Source organism: Carettochelys insculpta, chromosome 18, assembly GCF_033958435.1.
Source record: "Carettochelys insculpta isolate YL-2023 chromosome 18, ASM3395843v1, whole genome shotgun sequence".
NCBI lineage: Eukaryota > Metazoa > Chordata > Testudines > Carettochelyidae > Carettochelys > Carettochelys insculpta.
The window spans coordinates 29,671,224-29,690,907 of record NC_134154.1 but is presented as its reverse complement, the minus strand read 5'-3'; the positions used below and the strand labels follow the sequence as shown (position 1 = coordinate 29,690,907).

At 42.9% G+C, this 19,684-nt stretch overlaps 1 protein-coding gene across 11 annotated transcripts in view; it reads left to right on the top strand.

The window, feature by feature from the left end:
• Positions 1-19,684, top strand: part of GIT2 (GIT ArfGAP 2) — a 62,072-nt gene that overhangs the window by 37,202 nt on the left and 5,186 nt on the right. For 6 of the 11 annotated variants that reach the window (XM_075013104.1, XM_075013095.1, XM_075013098.1 and 3 more), the window contains exons 13-18: positions 2,058-2,200; positions 2,937-3,086; positions 8,987-9,235; positions 13,441-13,530; positions 18,207-18,289; positions 18,412-18,600. In XM_075013104.1, the coding sequence (XP_074869205.1) occupies positions 2,058-2,200; positions 2,937-3,086; positions 8,987-9,235; positions 13,441-13,530; positions 18,207-18,289; positions 18,412-18,600 (904 nt within the window). Of the gene's footprint in view, positions 1-2,057; positions 2,201-2,936; positions 3,087-4,631; positions 4,720-8,986; positions 9,236-13,440; positions 13,531-18,206; positions 18,290-18,411; positions 18,601-19,684 lie in introns of those variants that run through there. The other 5 variants (XM_075013101.1, XM_075013097.1, XR_012648056.1 and 2 more) reach the window with 4 other exon arrangements.

The window sequence follows — 19,684 nt, the reverse complement described above, 5'->3', positions numbered from 1 at the left end:
GGCTCTGGGCTCCCTGCTGTTCATGGGAGCCGGGAAACTGGCCAGTGCAGCAGCAGCACTGGTCACTTTTCCAGCCCTCACAAGCAGAGGGGAGCCGGGCTGCTGCCTAGTTCCCAGCTCCCCACCATTCATGATTTCAACTCCCATTATTGCAAGAAAAGTATAAGTAGAAATCAGCAGGGCCAGATGAATACCCAGCTGCTCCAAGATAGGCCCAAAAAAGCCAAGAACAGAACACCACTGGTCATTACCTACAGCCCCCAACTCAAACCACTGCAGCGCATTATTAAAGACCGACAACCTATCCTTAATTGGGATGCCACACGCCAAACCGTCCTAGGTGACAGGCATGTTCTCTCCTACAGACAACCTCCCAACCTTATGAGGATTCTCACCAACAACCACAGTCTGTACCTCAGGAACACCAGTCCTGGAACTTTTCCTTGCAACAAGGCCCATTGCCAGCTTTGTCCACATATCTATTCTGGAGATACCATCATTGGACCCAACCAGCTTATTCACAGAATCACGGGCACATTCTCATGTTCCTCAACTAACATCATATATGCTGTCATGTGCCAGCAATGCCCAGATGCTTTGTATATTGGACAGACTTCAAACTCTCTTAGACAAAGAATTAATGGGCATAAAACAGACATGAAAACACTCCTGATTCACAGACCTGTCAGTCGCCACTTTAATGGAGTGGGCCATTCTGTTAATGACCTGAAAGTTTGCGTCTTACTGAAGAGGAATTTTCACAACAGTTTGGAAAGAGAGGCTGCTGAACTCTCTCTTTATATTCAAATTTGACACACTAACACGTGGTTTGAGCCGGGATGGGAATTTTCTAGGTCATTATAGGGGCTCTTCTGCATACTTGGCTTTATCTAATTCTTGACTCCCCCCCGACCCCGCCTTCTGCCACTAACCCCACCTGCCCCCTCTCGTCTCTGATTTGCTCACCTTGATTATATTTTTCTGATTTGTCAACCTTGATTACTATTTTTGGTTCTCTGTGCCTTAAATATTGAATCTGTTCTGGTATAGCTATGGTCTGAAGAAGTGGGTCTGTCCCACGAAAGCTCATCACCTAATTATTTTGTTAGTCTTTAAAGTGCTACTGGACTGCTTTTTTATTTTGATAGTATATAGACTAGCACAACTATCTCTCTGTTACTATAAGTTGAAATCATGTAAACTGGGGGTCTACTGTAGTGAAATCTGTGTTGGCATTTTTCTTGTTTTGTACCATATTTTCTTTACTGCATAAAGTGTGTTAAGTTAAACTTGATTCTCCTTAATTACTTGAAGGTGTCTAAATGCTTCAAGGAAGTGACAGAAATAAAATTGAAGACCGCATAATTAACTTTTCTCTATAGATTTGGCTGTTTTAGGCATAGATAATCCCATCAAACTACATGGGGCTAACTGTGTTTTTCTTTTTCTGTTAGAAACAAGATTTTTTTTTCCTGTCCTAACACTTCTCTTTTTGTGTTTTCTTTTGGTCTTATTGAAATACTCTTGTTATACATGAAAGAATTACATGGGATTTTGTGCAGGGGGATAAGCCAAATGCTGCAGTTATTGATAATGTAACATTAATTTGACACATGCGTATATTATGCACATGCACACGGGCTATCTCCTTGATGTGAGTAACAGACTAGTAACTGTAACACCTTTTTAGTAGCTAGCTAAATTGAATGCGAGGGAGGATCTGGGTGTCTGTCAGTCTGGACCAGTGCTCCAATTTTAGTAGGAGGAGCATTCTTACACTCTTAAAGAAGAAGGCAATCTGTAGAGTAAAAGTGTAACCACAGTGAGTCACAAGGACCTTTCTGGCATGTTCCTCCCTGGGCATTAGTGGTAGACGGCCTGTCTGATATGTCTTTACCAACAGCTCTAAGCCATTCATTCCTTTCTGCTCATCAGAAAGGGTGCTTGGCAGGCTGCACTTAGGCATGTTACTTTGCATAAGGCTGTAGTCTTCTAATGTTAAATAAAATAAACTGTTCTGCATACAAATCCTAAACTTAACTATTTTTTGTTTATAGAAAATGTGGAACTGATATTGAAAGCTATCAACAGCCAGCATAATAGTGAGAGTCAGGATAATGACCAGCCTGATTATGACAGTGTTGCATCAGATGAAGATATAGATCTGGAAACAAATGCAGCAAAAGCAAACAGACAGAAGGTAGATGTATTAATGATATTCTTGCAAATACTTGAAATCAGTTGAAGAGCTCATGTGAATGAAGTTAAACATGTGTAAGTGTTCATAGGATTAGGTCCTCAGTGATTATTCACTTAATTTCATAGTTGTTTCCCACATTCTATAAAAATCTCTATGCAGGATCACAAAATATGACTTAAAGCATTTATAAGTGAATCATTAACAGGTCCACTCTGAAAATGAGCTCCATACAGAATTTCTTATTTGCAGACAAACTCTGGACCCAACAACACAAATACAAATACAGAAACACTACAGCAATGGGTGTATCATGTCACGTGACTCCTTTCATCAGAATATCTCAAAATACTTTTGCATTAAATCTCATCTGCTTATCCGGGAAATAATAAATACAGGTGGACAAATGAAAGCTGAAATAATGCAGTAAGATAGGGAACGGGGAATAGAATGTAAGAATCCTGTTCTATCTCATAAACTAATGTTGTTAACGAGCCAGAATATAAAATGCTCATTGTTCATGCACACTTACCGAAATCTTTACTAAACAATATCAATTTCTTGTTTAAAATCCCAAGGTTAGTAGTATTGGATCTAAACAAGCTAAGAATTCACTGACAGCAGGTTTCTTTTGAGATGGTCCATAGCTTCAGTTGTGTAAAGTGTGCTCTTTGAGTTTCCTCAGTAATTCATCTAAAGAAATGTGGTAAGCGTTTTACCTATTTTATTGCATTTATAGAGCCTGGATTCAGACTTGTCAGATGGACCAGTCACAGCACAAGAATATATGCAAGTTAAAAATGCTTTGGTAGCTTCTGAAGTAAAGATTCAGCAGTTAATGAAGGTGAACATCAACTTGAGTGAAGAATTGAGACTCATGCAGAAAAAGGTAACCAGTATAGTAGCATCAGCTAAATTAAAATCCTGCAGCTAAGGGGGTTAATTTTTACATAAACAAAAAATAAGGCCATATGTGAAGACCAGTTTAACTATTTTGACAAATTAGTACAAGTGTGGAGTTGATGGTATGAAAATTTATATATATAATATGCCAGCCAAACTCCTGATGATTTGTCCTTCATTGGAGGTGGTGGCAGGAACTTTTTAGTTCAACCTACTTTATTTTTCTTCAATTCCAAACCATTATTTTTAAAATAAACTTGTTCCATTGTCATGTTACAAAACGAGCAATTGTTTGAGACTTGGAAACTGCTCCTAGCAGGCAGCCCTAAAGTGCACCTTCTGCTTTTGTTTTTTATTCCAGTCATAAGGGCTAGTGGAGGTCAGCAGAAGGTTGAAAAGGCACTCCCCATTAAAAGGGGAAGAGACATTTTAAAATAGCATGGCCTCAGTCTTTTTGTATACAGGAGATCTATATTTGTTTTCCTCTCCCCATGTTAGATCTGAGGAAGTAGAATTTACAGTGGAGTAGACACAAGGGGAACTTTAAAATAAAAATTTACCATCTCCATATTTAGTAGGACAGCTGTTTTTAAACCTACAGTACTGCCTTTGGGCAGACTATGATAAAAGGTACAGTGCTAAGCACACGTTAAGTGATGTGCTTATACACACTTTTAAAGTGTGTAATTTTTGCAAGACCAATTTACCACGTGTTAAAATTATACTTATGCCAAGTTAAAGCCAGGCTACCAGACTTTTAAACCCTAATGTAGACAAAGCCACTGTGTCCCTACAGGCCAGAAACAAATCAGTTGTCTTAGCAAGCATGTAATAGCTAGTCCTAAGGTATCTGTTTGGCTTTAAGAAAACATGGACTGCTTTATGGGATGTTGACCACCAAACAGAGTGACTGGAAGCTAAGGTACAGAAGTTCATTGCTGGCCACGAAAATAGAATTGCTGAAAATGGAAGAGACCCCTAGATCTGGTTTCTCATGCTTGATTGCACCATGACCTCCTGCTGACAACAAAAATTACTATGTGACTCCAGGAGTGGGGACCAAAGCATAAGCCTACTACTAAATCCCACTGCCCTGGACGGGGAGGGGAAAATACCCCAGGGTTTCAGCCCCAGATAGAGGCCCTATAATCTGAGTGGAGGGGCTTGGCTTTGTTCCTAGGCCACACCAGTCTAACACCCAGCCAGCCCCCTTGAGAATCCTGATCCACAATAATTTGAGAACAGTTTACATCACATCATTTCATGGTGCATAAGCAGTGTCTGTCTGAACACTATCCGTTACTGATGCTAGAAAGTTACTAAGATTCTAGAATTTAACTAGTCACCCAATATTCAAATAAGTGAGGTAGGATCTGATACCTAATACATAGTTGTGTACTTTTGCAGTGAGTCAGTGTACATGTGCATTCCTTGTCAAAATCTATAAATAATTTTGCTTACTCTGTGTGGATTTGTTTTGGTTTTGGTTCTGGTTTTTCAGTGGTTTGGGGTTTTTTTATCTGTCCTTTAGCTGGAATACAAAGGTTAGACCTCTGTTTCATCTGGCACCCTTAGGATCTGACTGGTGCCAAACAAGAGAATTTGCTGGACAATGGGAGGTCAGTATTGTGTAGCACATCACCAACACTTCCACTGCCTAATGGGCTCTTAGAAGACATTGGGGGTAAATAAGAGCTAAACAACAGCACAGAACACTGAGAGCCAGGACTGGTGGCTGTAAACAAACTTTATGGGACCGTGGGAAACTTGGCTACACCCATGATAGGTGGTCATCCAGGTAATTAAAATCATGCTGGATTACAGATGGCACTGAATGACAGAGTTCCAGATTAGAGAGGTTCAACCTGTATCTGCCATGCTGTCCCGGAAAAATCCTGTCTAGATTTTCAGGAAGGAATTCAGTTAATTGACATATAACCAGTCCTGCTTGAAATCATGCAGCTATGAAATGGCATATAATTGTAACTGCAGTATTTTGTAATCGGAGAAAAATCCAGCCAAGAGGTGCTGTCCAGTTACAGTATTGGAGTTGTCAGCTTTCCTAAGAAAACTCAAGAGTTACCTCAATGAGGGCTAGGAAGATTTGTTCTCCCTGCTTTCTCTAGGGTCTTGGCATGAGGACACTGGGCAGTGGTGCAGCTTTCAAGGGCCTGGAGTGTTTGCAGCCTCTCAGCCATTAGGATTTAATGCTAGTCTAATTCATGGCTTGAGAATATCTTCTGCTTTATCCCTAACCTGATAAACTGAGCAATTGGGAGATGGTTTCAACCATTACTGTCCAAGTTGCTCTTTCACGAGGCTGGCAACAGCTGATACAAATCACATCTGTGCATACAAAGAAGGCCTTTGTATGTACAGTTGCATGGTTTTGCCTTTAAGAATTCTGTTGGAACCCAAAATTTATAGAGGAACCCAAGGCATCTTCTTCACTATTTTGCAGGATTTCTGATTAACCAATTGCCTGCATAATTTTCATTAATTTTTGGTTTAGAGATGAATTTACACTCTGAGGAACCTAACCCAGAGAATGCTTTTCCTGTAGGAGGGTGGTAGCCATGTGGGGAACCTTTTTTGGGTCAGGGGCCACTGACTAACAGAAAAATCAATCGGGCCACAAAAGTGAGAAGGAAAAACAAACTGTCATTCCCCCCCCCCCACCCAAAACAAAACAAAACCCCTCACAATGTGGTCTCCGACTGAAAAACAAAAAAGAGCCACTCCCCTCATTCCCTCACAGACACATCCAGACTCTGAGGGGGACCAGTGTTAGTACATTTGTGGACCCCAGTAGGCTCAGGGGTTGGACCACAAATGCATGGAAGAGGTCTGCCAGGAAATGGGCTTGGGTTTGGGGTCTAAGTTGTGAGGAGGGTGCAGGGGTAGCTGGACACTGGGCATTGTCTGGATGCTGGCAGGTGCAGGACTGGGTAGATGGTAGGAGTTGGGGTCCAGGAACAGGCTGCAGATGTGGGGGTCTGACCAGGAGGGGCTGCAGGAGAGGGGTGGGGGTCTGGGTGGGAGGAGGTACAGACGTGGGCAGGGCTGTAGGGGTCTGGGTAGGAGGGTGTGGGGTGCAGAATCTGGAAGGGAGGGGTCAGGGTGGGACTGATGGGTCTGGGAGGGAGGGTCTAGGTGCAGGAGGATGGTGGTGTGGGGTACAGATATGGTTGGGGGTGCAGCTTACATGTGTAGCACTCTGAGACTCACAAGGCATGCAACCCCTGTGCTGTTTGTACGCACCGCTCTCCACTGCGCTTATTGGCTGGAATTCCAGTCAGTCAGAGCGGTTGAGGACAGTGCCTGGGAGCACTGCTGCTCCTCCTTCCCCCACTGGGAGAACAGCAGTGAGCAGCAGTGCCACGCAGAGTGGCTTCCTGTCCCCCCACCAGCCACCAAAGCCCATGAGCTAGATCTGTCTTGCCTGACTCCAGCCTGTGTGGCTTGGGGCTCCACAGTCCCCATCCCACCATGGGCTGGTTCCTGGGGAGGGGAGCCCTGAGCCTCAAGGGCCAGATCTAGGCAAGCTGCAGTCCAGATGCAGACTGTGGGCCAGAGGTTCCCCACCCCTGCATTGTACATTAAGATTTTAATACATTGATGCAGCATTGTGTGAGGAGGCAGAACCAGGTTTTCCTGTGCAGCAGAGCTGACTCTGATGCGAGGCTTAGCATCAGAAAGCCAGTCATTTAGAGGATCAGTTTGTGCTGGCCTTTGATCCAGCAGTGTTTAGAACAGTGATGGGGCTGCTGTAATTTGTCACTGGCATAGGTTTCTCAATGATCAAAGCTCCTAAGAATGGTCCCACTGGGTCAGAGAAAAGGTCCATCTAGCCCAGTCTCCTGTCTTCCAACAGTGGTCAGTGCAAGGTACCCCAGAGGGAGTGAACAGAACAGGCAATCAAGAGATCCATCTCCTGTCACCCATTCCCAGCCATCCCTGAGATGCCTCCTGCACCTTACCCTCTGCCCAAAGGGGAAATGGAATAGATAGCACAGCACCTAGCTGCAGTAGCTTTAGGCAACAAGAGGTTGCCCTGTGACTGGTGTTTTCTGCTGGCTACTCGTGATCAGAATCTAAGTGCTTTGCAGTCGCTGAGCAGAGAAAAGGAGCCAGAACTCCTGTGGGAAAATGACCCTTAGTCTCTCAATTGGCATAGCTTTATTGGATTTTTATATAAACTAAGAATGCTGTCTCCTCTTGTTGTCTGAGATATGTATCTTATGTATCTGAACTGGTGATGGACAACTTGCAGCCCATCACAGTTCTATGTGTAGGCCACAAGACGTTTTGCTGCCAGATACTGCTGGTTTTTTTCCCTACTGGTATTTCTAAAATGACACATGTAAAACAAGATTGTGCATAATGTTAACTGAGAGCCATGTGCATCCAATCAAAGTAGTGCTGTGCTTCCAGCTGGCACACTGCAAATTATAGATACGCGAGCGCAGTTAGCAAAACTAATCCAGGAGACTTTGTTTTGACGGTCGTGTGGACCACTGAGATGGAAGGCCATTCATGCAGCCCACGCACTAACCTGGGTTCCCCATTGCTGGTCTGAGCTCTCTTACTTCAGTTACTTGAAAAAGATGCCAGTTAAAAAAGAGGCAGAGCTACTATTGATTTTGTGTCGCTTGTGGGTAGGTTCTCCCTAGATCGAATGGAAACCCTTCTAACTGAATGGGTGTTCTTGTGAAAAACAGGTGACTTCCTGACACTTGCACCTGTCTGCTAACTTAAATCTTGACAGGGTGGAGAATTTGGACAATGGTGGTGAATTGACCTACTATGACAATAGAAGAATAGCAGAAGACAATTGAATTTACATCATACCAGGTTTATAAAATACGTGGTAGAAGATAAAGGGGGAAAGAAATTGAGCAGCATGGCCCTGCTTGTGTGTATTAAAATGTCAAATTTTTAAGGAATTATGTTGATTTTTCGCTGATCCTTCGGTCTTAACACACACTACATGATATGACAGACTGTATGGAAATATTTAAAATGGAAATCAGGGTGCTGGTCAGAATCTTCACTTACGAGTCCTGCACAGTGTCAGGCAGACTACAGTTTCACAGTATAGACCAGTTTACTTGAAGGGTCACATGACAAAAAGCAAACAACAAGTAAACACTGAACATTGGGATTCCTAATAAAAGGCCACCCAATGTTTAACACATTTATGCTCCGCATGTTGTTTGAAAAGAGGTACATTTTTGCAGTTTTCTTCATGTGTTACTATAACAAACTTATTCTGAGAAAATCTCTGAAATAACAAAATTTAAATTGTTGCATTTTTCCTTACCCACAGATGGTTATTATTAAAATCATGATTCTTAAAAAGCAGTAGCTGATATCCTATTTTCATAAACTTTATGCTGTCCTCTAGCTTTGCAAAGCAAGCTGTGGTTTTCTTTATGCTGTATCTATGCTATAATTTTAGTGTTTGCATGCTGCAGGCTTTATTTGTCATCTTTAAGTTACTATAGTAACTGCTTGAACTGGAGTGCTTTGCTTGAAAAGAATTTTTTTCTGTTGTTCAAAAGGCCTTTGTCGTAATGAAAAAATATGTAAAAGTACAGCTAGCCTGGAAACAGATATTATACTTTTAACTGCAAAGGCCATTTAAGAACCAATTTTAACTTAGATCCCATCTAAAACAACTAAGTTCAAACTGACGCCAATAAATCTACTAGACCTACACTAAGCAAGTGAAGCAGATTGTGAGACAGCAAATTCCATTTAAAAATAATAATAAATCCAGCAACAGTTAGCTGGATTTTTTTCTTAAGATGACAAGCCTGTGTTTGTGTGTTCAGTATGCTTGTTTTAGAAAAACAAAGTCCCACTGCTAAACATTTTTTTCAGCTTCAAACACTACAGAGTGAAAATACGAACCTCAGAAGACAGGCCACAACCAATATATATCAGGTCCAAACTGGTTCTGAATACACAGACCCCAACAATCATTCTTCTTTAAAGCGACGACCGTCTGCACGAGGTAGCCGACCTATGTCCATGTATGAGACTGGATCGGGTCAGAAACCCTACCTCCCAATGGGAGAAGTCACATATCCAGAAGAGAGCATAACAAGGCTGCAGCCTTTCCCTCCACATGTAAGTAAAACTGCTAATGCTTCTGCTCTTCTTTGTATGTTCAGCTTTTCTATTGCAACTCTGCCTGTTTACCTGGTTATTTACCAAAATCTCTGGGCTGCTTCCTAATAAAGCAAAACAGTAAGTATTATCACTCTCTCTGAGTGATTGTTCACATCCGTGTTGCACTTAGCGCACCCATGCCAGAAGTGCTTTCCTTAGCAGTACTTGTAGGGTTGTGCTTCCAGTGACTCCTGAAGCATCACCTTCATGGCACAGTATAGAGGGTGCTGTGCCCCTTCCTTCCCATTCAGTTTCTTCTTGCTGCCAATGATGGTGCTGGAACACTTCTCGCTGCAGCTAATGCTGTTGCTGTTCTTTCAGACAGCTTTCTCCTCCAAGCAGTCAGCAAAATTTGGGCTGTGACAGGCAAACCCTGCAAAAACCCCCTGCAGCTATGCAGCTGGGAGCCCAGACAGGAGGGAGGGGTCTCACAGTTCCCCAGCATGGGAGTCCCAACCTGCAAAGCCACACATTTCCCACCCGATTATGGGTACTGAACCTGGAGATTACTGAGCCCTGGGTACTGCATCAGGACCACTCCAGGGAAGGAGACCCATCTTCCCAGGGTGTTGTGCTATAGGGGCACTTCCTGGCACCAGACCTCCTCTGCCTCCCAGTCCCACTTGACTTCACGGCACCGCTCATAAAGTGCTCACCAGCCCCCAGCCATCACTGATCACAGCAGACCCTGTGGCAGCCCCCTGCACAACAGTTGGTCTCCAACGCCAGGCTCTGGATAGGAATCGGCACTGTGGAGGTCGTAGTCACCAGACAGTAATAGACCAGCCCCCATCTAGGCACTGATCAAGGCCTGTTGGGCATCAGTGGACCTACCACCTTCAGTGGATCTGTCCATACCGGTGGTATTGCAACCAGTGCAATGGCCAGCACTATGGTGTTCTAAGCAGTGTAAGTCCCCCAGCTAGGCCAGTTGGTAACTTGCATCTCGGAGAGACTGACTGACTCCTTTCTCTCTCAGCTATCGAGGATTGCCTAGAAGGCCGTTTCTCTCTCAGCTACCGAGGATTGCCTAGAAAGCCCCTCAGGGCAAAGCAGAGTATGTCCTGGGACCTTCTGACCCAGTAGCAGCACCAAGGGCTGGGGTATCTTCCTAGTCCTCTCCCAATGAACCTATTGTAGGGCTCCCTACCCTTGCTTCTCCAGAGGACATGAAGGCTCACCCAGGAGCTGCTCAAGTGGTTTGCCTCCAACTTGAACCTGAAAGCAGAAGAGTTGGAGGAGACCTCAGATTTGCTCTTCAGTGCCCTGTCTCATATCAGCTGAGTTGGTATTTCCCATCCACAAAGGGGTGGCTAAAATTACTCGTGCCCTTTGGCAAGCCTCATCATCCTTGTCCCTTCCTCTAAGACAGTAGAGAGGAAGTCCCTTCCAGGGACTCCAGCTCACCTGTCCTTCATGTCACTTGTAATGGAAGCAGTGAACCACAGAGGGAGACAGGGCCAATTGGGCACTACCCCAAAAAATAAAGACTGCAGGAGGCTGGATTCATTTGGGCAAAAAGTTTTTTTCTTCTCCAACTTACAACAAAGGTGGCAGATCATCAGATTCTCTTGGGGTGATCGGAGTTTAACCTTTGGCACAACATGGCCAAGTTTGAGAACTCCCTCCAGCAGGAGTCCAAAAAGGAGTTGAAGATGGTCTTCCATGATGGCATAGCAGCAGCTAGGGCAGCTCTTCAGGTAGCATCTGACACTGTGGACACAACCATCTGAACCATGGCATCTGCTTATGTCCTACTCCCTGCTTGTAAGAGGTTCAAATCTCAACAGGACCACAGACAGGCAAGCAATTTCCATCAAAAACACCCTCATGAGAAATTCAGAGGCTATGGGAGGCACTCTTCCCAGCAACACAGCATGGCTCATCCATCCAGCCAGTTTGACAGGACACTTCAAAGTGACTTTCTAGTCAAGTCTGCAGATCCATACCTCCCTGGGTTTTTTTTTCCTTTCCCCATCCTCCTTTCCTGGTTCCTCCCAGTGTGGAGGTTAATTAAATTGGACTGCTGGGTCTTCAGTGTTACCTCTTAGGGCTACACTCTTCAACTACTCTCCCCTCCCCTCCTTCCCAGTCCTTTTTCAGGCACCCTTCCCACCAGCGTTTATGTGAACAGGTGGCGCCAAGGGCTCCTTAAGATAGGAGTAGTGGAAGCTGTTCCTTCAGACCACAGCAACAAGGAGTTCTTTTCTCATCCCCAAGGCCAAGAGCAGGCTTAGGCCCATTCTGGACCTTCAAGACACTGAATTATTAACTAGCAAAACTGAAGTTCCACTTGGCCTCCTTATCCTCCCATTTTTCCCTCCCTGGAACTTCTGGGAGGCATTCTTGGAGTCACCTGCTGTGGAATGTACATTACTGGTTTCTGTAACTGGTATTCTTTGAGAGATGTTGCTCATGTCTATTCTGTACTCTGCCCTCCTTCCCCACTGCCAGATTTTCTGGCAAGAAGGGACTGAGGTTGTTGGGGAGCACACAGCGTTCCTTATAACATGCTACGGAGACATCATTCCAGGGGTCACTAGGGGTACTGCTAAATGAAAACCACCTGGCACTGGTGCATGTGGTGAGCCTGCATGGACACAAGCAACTAGTGTCAAAGAACACCAGTTAGAGAAACATGTAACTGTATTTTGCTGTATTAACAGCTGCAGGAGCTTGATGGCTTGAAGTACAAAAGCTGTAAAATAATTCTCTGTGTAAATTGGAGCTTTTGGATTCTGCTCCTGTATCCTTTAGCCATGATGTATTTACCAATATGTCCATGCATGAATATTTCACAGCCGGAGGTTAAAAACCTCGCATTTCAACAAGGTAGATGTGGTTTGTGCATCTCTGTTCTTGAGGCATACAGATGCAAGTTCCATATATAAGAATGTAAGTCCTTTAAAAATACTAGGATTGAACTTAGTTGCAGATCTTTCATGAGCAGAAATGGTATATTGAACTCTCCTAAGCCTGTTTTTGAGGAGGGTCTCCTTTTATGGGCCTCTCTGCAATACTACTTTTCATTATAGTCTCTTATTTCATTTGTTTTTAACTCCAGTGTTCACAGTTTAGTTTTTAGGGGACCAAGTCCATTCTGATTAGTATTTTCCTGAATTGTTCAAGTTGCAGTAGTAGGGTCCAAATAAACACTGATTCTGTTCTAAAGAGTTTGCATTCTAGACTGACGACAAAAAATACACCAAAACTTGAGTTCATCCTTTAAGTACCTTTTTAAATTGCCACAGCAAGGGGAGATGTGTGAATCTTCTTTTTTTTGCTGCCCAGAGCCGGAATTGTAAGGCTCTGTCAGTATGTCTGTGGGACAACATTATCTCATATTCTTCTCATTTGCATGCCTTAAAGGCATTTGAATGAAACCATTCAATTATTTGAAAGTTTAAATTTATTTCCTTTCTTGAGAAGAGTACCATATAAGTATAAAACAAAATAACTGGTGAAAGCAGTAGTCGTGAATGCCTGAACCCTTACGAGAAGTGCTATTTTGGCAGATGACACTGAACCATCAGACATTAATGCCACAAGCTTGGATGTTTCAGTCTGATGAACGAGTATGGGACTTCTCAAACTGCTGGAAATAATAAAGCACTTACTAAACATTCAAATAAGATGTTAAAATATGTATAATTGAAGATTGTGGACTTGCTGTGAAAGATTTCAGTATAAAGTCAGTTTCTGCAGCAAGAAATGTCAGAACTCTTTTCTTGTACAAAGCAATTTATTCGAATTGTAAGAAAGCTTCATAGGTTCTTGAAACTTCTCATTGGTAACCTCTTGATGATTTAGAACTAACAGTTCTAAAGCATTATTTTCTTTGTTGCGAAACTTGGGTACAGAAACATACCGCCCCCCCAAGTAAAATCCTCTCCTCAAGCCTAGTGGGATATATTAGTTAAATGAACACCTTTGCAGAAGCAGAATTTTAGAATTTTAACTTCATGGTTTTGTGAACATATTTGTTCACTTTAGAATTCAACACATTTGATACTAAGTCTGTTTTTTCAGTCATTCTGGCCTTGTCGCAACTTTTATTATCCAATTTTAAAAATGCACTTCTCTTTAAAAGTTATTTTCAGAGTATTTGTGGGTTTTTTGTTTTCCCGAGTGTTTTTTCTGTTTTCCCTCCCCTTTTTTTTTAGATCGGGAGGAGTACGTTCGTGACCTCCTCTTCATCCCTGCCTTCCTTCCCCTCCACGCTTTCCTGGTCAAGGGATGAGAGCACACGAAGGGTTAAGTACCTTCTGAATTGGTCTGTTACTTGGAAGAGATGCAGGCCATCTCCCTGAAAGCCTTGTGCCTCTATCCTTTCCCATCTATCTGCTAACTAGCCTTCATCCTTGCATGAAGTGGCACTTCATCACTTTCAATTTCTTTTGCCACATATATAGATACACTTGCTTCACTCTTGTCTAACTTCCCACCAACTAAAATATCCATGGCATTTAACACCATGCACAAGTTGCTCCAGAGTACTTATTCCACAATGTGCTATTGGAAATGAGTTGGTTGCTGGAGAAAAGTAATTTAGCAGGCACTTACCAATAGTTCATGAAGCAGTATGCACTTTATTTCTGCTGACTAAAATATATTGCATGGGACTACAATATGCTCAAAGGGTTAGTAAAAGCTATGGAGCCTGTTACCTCGAGGGATCACCAATTTGCATCTAGTAGTCCTTGTTGGTAGTGATGCACAGAGATGTTATTTTTCGATAGCCATTTAGCAGATTGTTTGAAATGAATTTATCTAGTTACATTAGGCAAGCAGCCATGTCACCCATCACTTCTTTTAATATTGCATAGTCCTTTTACCAGTGGAACTGAATGAAGCCACAAATTGAATAGGCCTGGGGGCTGAACTCCCTCTTAGCAATGCTGTTTTTAGGTCAGGGTTAAAGTACATTTATGGCACAATGTAAAGGAAGCTCATATTGTTGCTGCCTGAGAATCAACAAGAAATTGGTTTCTAGGATCTTTACAGAGGCACCACACTGGCTTTAAAAAAAGTCATTAAGCTTTTAACCGCACTATAGATGTCTCTGATAACCCAAATACACCTGTAATTTGCTTGTTTCTATCTCCATGTATGGACAGTTTTAGTTCTGAACTGCAGGGTTTACTGAGACATTATGTACATTTTCATTAAAGCATTAAATGTGAAGCAGATAAATAAGCTATATCCATGTTATACCCTGTTCCTCTGCAGCCTTAAATCTAGCCCAATTTGAGGACAACTAATAGAAACAGAATAAAGTGTCCTCACTACAAAAAAGCAAGATTAAGAATGATTAGGTAATTGAACTATCTGATACAGTACGCTAGTCAGGTCTGATTTCTTTTTTAAAGATTTTACATTTTGTATGGGATCGATGGATGGAAAAAAAAAAATGCAGAATAATGCCATCCGAACCAACCTCAACCACAAGACAATTATGGTGAAAGAACCATGATTTTAACATATTCTTTGCTGCATGTATTTATTCTCTTTATTTCAGAATAATTTATAATTTGAAAACTGGTATCTTTTACATACTCTTTGAGCAATATGAAATATTTGCATAAGTGAATCACTTTGGATCATAACAGTGAATGAACTGCAATTTTCATTTGCAGCTTGAAGCCTTGATTATTAAGCATCTTTAATGGATGTAACTATCATCACCTATATACTCCTTAAAACATTTGTATTCTTGCTATACTTTTATATCTGCTTTATACTTTTATACAAATATATTTATGCTAGTTTGACAGAACGCATTTTGTAGTTTTGTGTTTCTGTTGATTTAAGCTTCACTTTTCATCATTAAAGCAGGATTTTTCACAGGAGCAAACTAAAGGAGAAAGTCACGCATAGAAGACTTCTAAAAATGCATATTTTAATAAGACTTCTCTCCTTTTTTAGCCAAACTCTTCCATGAGTCTGATACCTCAGTGAAATCACATTCCTGTAGCTGATGCTGTATTATGTTTTTTGGCAGCTATGTGGGGTCTCAAGTCAAGCTTTATCCTTTAACAGTTAAACAGTGAGGGACAAAGTTTCGTGTGTCGACATTTTCAGGATTCATTTGCCTTTCAAGTGCTTTTTTTTTTTTTCCAGACAGACAATTTTCTTTGGCATGATAGACCTCCTTTAAAACTTCATAACACAAGTTAATTCTGACTACAAATGACAGCAACTTCCACCCCATCTGCAAAATATTCAATTTACATGGAATAATAGCAGATGACAGCTCTTTAAATTACTGTCTTCCTTCACAGTAAAGTGTGAATTACTAATTTGGATACAGTTGATTTATCATTGGAACTAAAATTGTTCTAAGATACGGCATTTTTAATCCTATCTTCTAAATTGAATACCAAAGCAAAGTCCTGTTTTTTTAACTGGCTATTTTTTGTTTGTGACCAGAGTGTTGAGCTTGGCCATTTAACAAAACGTTTTCTATCTGTGTACTGTCTGATAAATGCCATACAAATTGTTTTACATACAGCTTTCTATTGTCAGAGTATGCCTAGCATTTTTTTCAGATTTTTGCTCCTCTAATTATCTTACTGCGGGTTGAACCTCTCTTATCTGGCAATACCCACAATCCAGCATGATTTCATTTAGCTGGATGACCACTTATATTGGGTGTGGCCAAGTTTCCTGTGGTCCCATAAAGTTTGTTTACAGCTGCCAGTCCTGGCTTTCAGTGTTCTGTGCTGTAATTTACCCTTAAATGTCTTCAAGAGCTCAGTAAGTAGTGGACGTGTTGGTAATGCTCCTGGACAGTATTGACCTCCCATGGTCTGGCAAATTCTCTTGTTCGGCACAGGTCAGGCCCCGAGAGTGCCAGACTAGAGAAGTTCAACCTGTAGATGTAATGAAAAGAACATCTCAAGTGAGGTTTCTTCCTATGTAAGGTAGGATAGAAATTTTTCAGCTTGAGTTCAGACAAGGGACTGCCCTTTAGCATTTGGAAAGCACCTAGCCCACAGGGGCACCTCTTTAAATAAGAATAATGGAAAGTGGTGTTCATCAGTCAGCTTCGTTTGTGCCTGATGTAATGGAAAGTGCAGAATAAGCATGCTGGTTCAAGCCTTCCTTTAAAATCTGACACTGAAGAGTCCCTTGATTCTCTCACTGTTTTTCTAATAGGGGTCAGTGAGGAATACCATAGCATTGTTGGCTTTACTTCAGTTCCAGGATCTATACTGTGCAGTAAAAGTCCACGCCCCACAGAGCCATTAATGTGGCGTGTTCATGGGTCCAACAGGTATAATTGTCTGTCCTCTAGAAAAATGCATAGTAACATAGCATGCCCTGGCGTAGGCACCACCGAGGAGAGTTGGAGTTTGTAAATTGCTGGCGCTTTGCTATCCTTTGGTGTAATCCGGAGCTGCTGTTGGAGGCAGGAGGGAAAGCAAATCAGAAGTACACTGTCCTTGGTTTTGCATCATGCTTTCCAGTCCCATGAAATTATCCTGGATTTATTTTCAAATCCCAAGTTGCACACTTTCCATGGATAGGAATTCCTGGGGTTGGTGTGGTTGTGAGGTATTCAGAACAAAAATCCATTGGGATGCCATTTTCCCTAGATATAAACTTTACTGGAAACTTTCAGAAGTGGTAGAATAACTCGTTATCTGAAAGATTACATGGAATGTGATGAGAGAAACTTCCTGAGTGCAGAGGACCCTATGATGGCATCTCAAGAGGTGCGTATCCCAAGCCATAAGAATACAAGTATGCTTGGTTATGGCTGTCCCTCTGCTCAGGAAGAGGTATGCAAAGTGTGCCATACAGAGGAAGGTTAAAGGCAGCTATCACCAGTAAAGCAGTTATCATGAACGGGCAAAAGTGGGACATCAGCTATTAGTCATATGTTGCATCGAAGACTTGGGGTTGTCTGGAGCTTGTGCTAACTCAATTTCCAGCTCCAGGCCTTTGTAGAAGCACATTTGCTCAGTCATTTGCAACAGCATAGCCACCAGGTTCCAGAAGTTATCCCAGAATCATTAGGTGGGGGTGTCCCTTTGAATACTGTGGGAACAGAGGCAAAGTTTTCTTAGGGGCTAGAAGATCATCAGTGGCAAGTAACTGAATGTTGGGTTCTGATGTGAAAGAAATAAAATCCCTGCTCTGTAAAGCTAATGAGCTTGTAATGACTGGGGAAGAATATTCCCTAATATGTTAAACTACAAAATGTATTTAAGAAAAAGACCACATAGGGCTTGTCTACACTAGTTCCCTTCGTCAAATGGGGCGTGGCAATTGGCCCAAGGGGGGAACATCAATGAGGTGCTGCCATGCATATGCAGCACCTCATTAGGCTAATTCGCGCCACGGGAACTTCAATGTTAGCAACTTCAAAGCGCTGGCAAGCCATGTTGCTGGGGACTTCAAAGTACTCACGCAACTTCAGTGTCCTTACTCCCGAAACTTCAAAGTGCCTGCAGCTACACAGCTTGCCGGCGCTTTGAGTTGCTAACTTCAAAGTTCCCACAGTGAGAATTAGCCTAATGAGGTGCTGCATATGCATGGCAGCACCTCATTGCTGTTCCCCACTCGGGCTGACTACCATGCCCCCTTCGAAGAAGGGAACTAGTGCAGACAAGCCCATAACCCTTAAGTCATTTCAGCATGGTTGCTGCATATAGTGATGTAAGCCTACAAGACACACGACTGCTGTCAATGAGAGAAAGTAACAAAACCTCAGCTTGCAGCATCTTAACCTCAAATGTGTTAGTGAGTATGATGTAGCACAGAACAGTGACTAATGGCCGTGGCAGTTTGAGCCTGTAAAGTAAATTAGGACCTAAATGAAATCTTGTGCAAAGAGAGTTGAACTAGTTTACACAGGACACACATCCCTGGCAAAGTCCTTGACCATTTTTAAGGTACTTAAACATTTCTTTATTCTTTGTAGGCACCGAAATTAGAGAAACAGAATAGCATGCCTGAAAGTGACTATGACAACCCCACCCCCAGTTTGGAGCTGGATGAGACGGGGTATGTCTTACTACATGAATGAGCTAATGTTTGTGTCTGTAAAGCATCTGAAGATATAAAACCTTTGTTAAATGGTAACTAGAAACTGTATCATGATCACTTCAACGTTCTTTTTTCCCCAGGCCAGGTAAGAAAGGAAGGCAGAGAAGTGTCATTTGGCCAGGGGAAGGGTCTATCCCTGAGAACTCAGACGCAGATGCAACCCCAAGTTCCACTTTGCCCAGTACAGAAGATGTTATTCGAAAAACAGAACAGATCACTAAAAATATTCAGGAGCTGCTGCGAGCAGCACAAGAGAATAAGCATGACAGGTAAGAATGGGAATCCAAGTGCTCTGGAATTTCCAAGATTTAAAAAAACATAATAAAATGCTTCCAAGCATGGAAACTTTAATTGTAAATGAATCATGTAGGGTCATGTGCTCCCTTGGTTGAGGAGAGCAACAGATGATGATGGGGCTGTGGACACTGTGCATCTCCAAATATGTACCTTCCACCTGGATCCACATAGGCTACGTCTACACGTGAAGCCTACATCGAAGTAGCCTATTTCGATGTGGCGACATCGAAATAGGCTATTTCGATGAATAACGTCTACACGTCCTCCAGGGCTGGCAACGTTGATGTTCAACTTCGACGTTGCTCAGCCCAACATCGAAATAGGCACAGCGAGGGAACGTCTACACGGCAAAGTAGCACACATCGAAATAAGGGAGCCAGGCACAGCTGCAGACAGGGTCATGGGGCGGACTCAACAGCAAGTCGCTCCCTTAAAGGGCCCCTCCCAGACACACTTTCATTAAACAGTGCAAGATACACAGAGCCAACAACTAGTTGCAGACCCTGTATATGCAGCACGGACCCCCAGCTGCAGCAGCAGCAGCCAGAAGCCCTGGGCTAAGGGCTGCTGCCCACGGTGACCACAGAGCCCCGCAAGGGCTGGAGAGAGAGTATCTCTCAACCCCCCAGCTGATGGCCGCCATGGAGGACCCCGCTATTTCGATGTTGCGGGACGCGGATCGTCTACACGTCCCTACTTCGATGTTGAACGTCGAAGTAGGGCACTATTCCCATCCCCTCATGGGGTTAGCGACTTCGACGTCTCGCCGCCTAACGTCGATTTCAACTTCGAAATAGCGCCCAACACGTGTAGACGTGACGGGCGCTATTTTGAAGTTACTGCCGCTACTTCGAAGTAGCGTGCACGTGTAGACGCAGCCATAAGCTGCTGTACCAGCATTTCCACAGCTTGAGGGAACACCCCCCCACCAGTCAGTGGCTGAGAGAAAGGAGACACAACAGCTTCTCTCCCTGGAACACTTCCTCAGGACTTGGTAGATATTCTTGAGAATAGTTGCTGTTTGGACCAGTGCCAACTCCCAATCTAACTGCATCC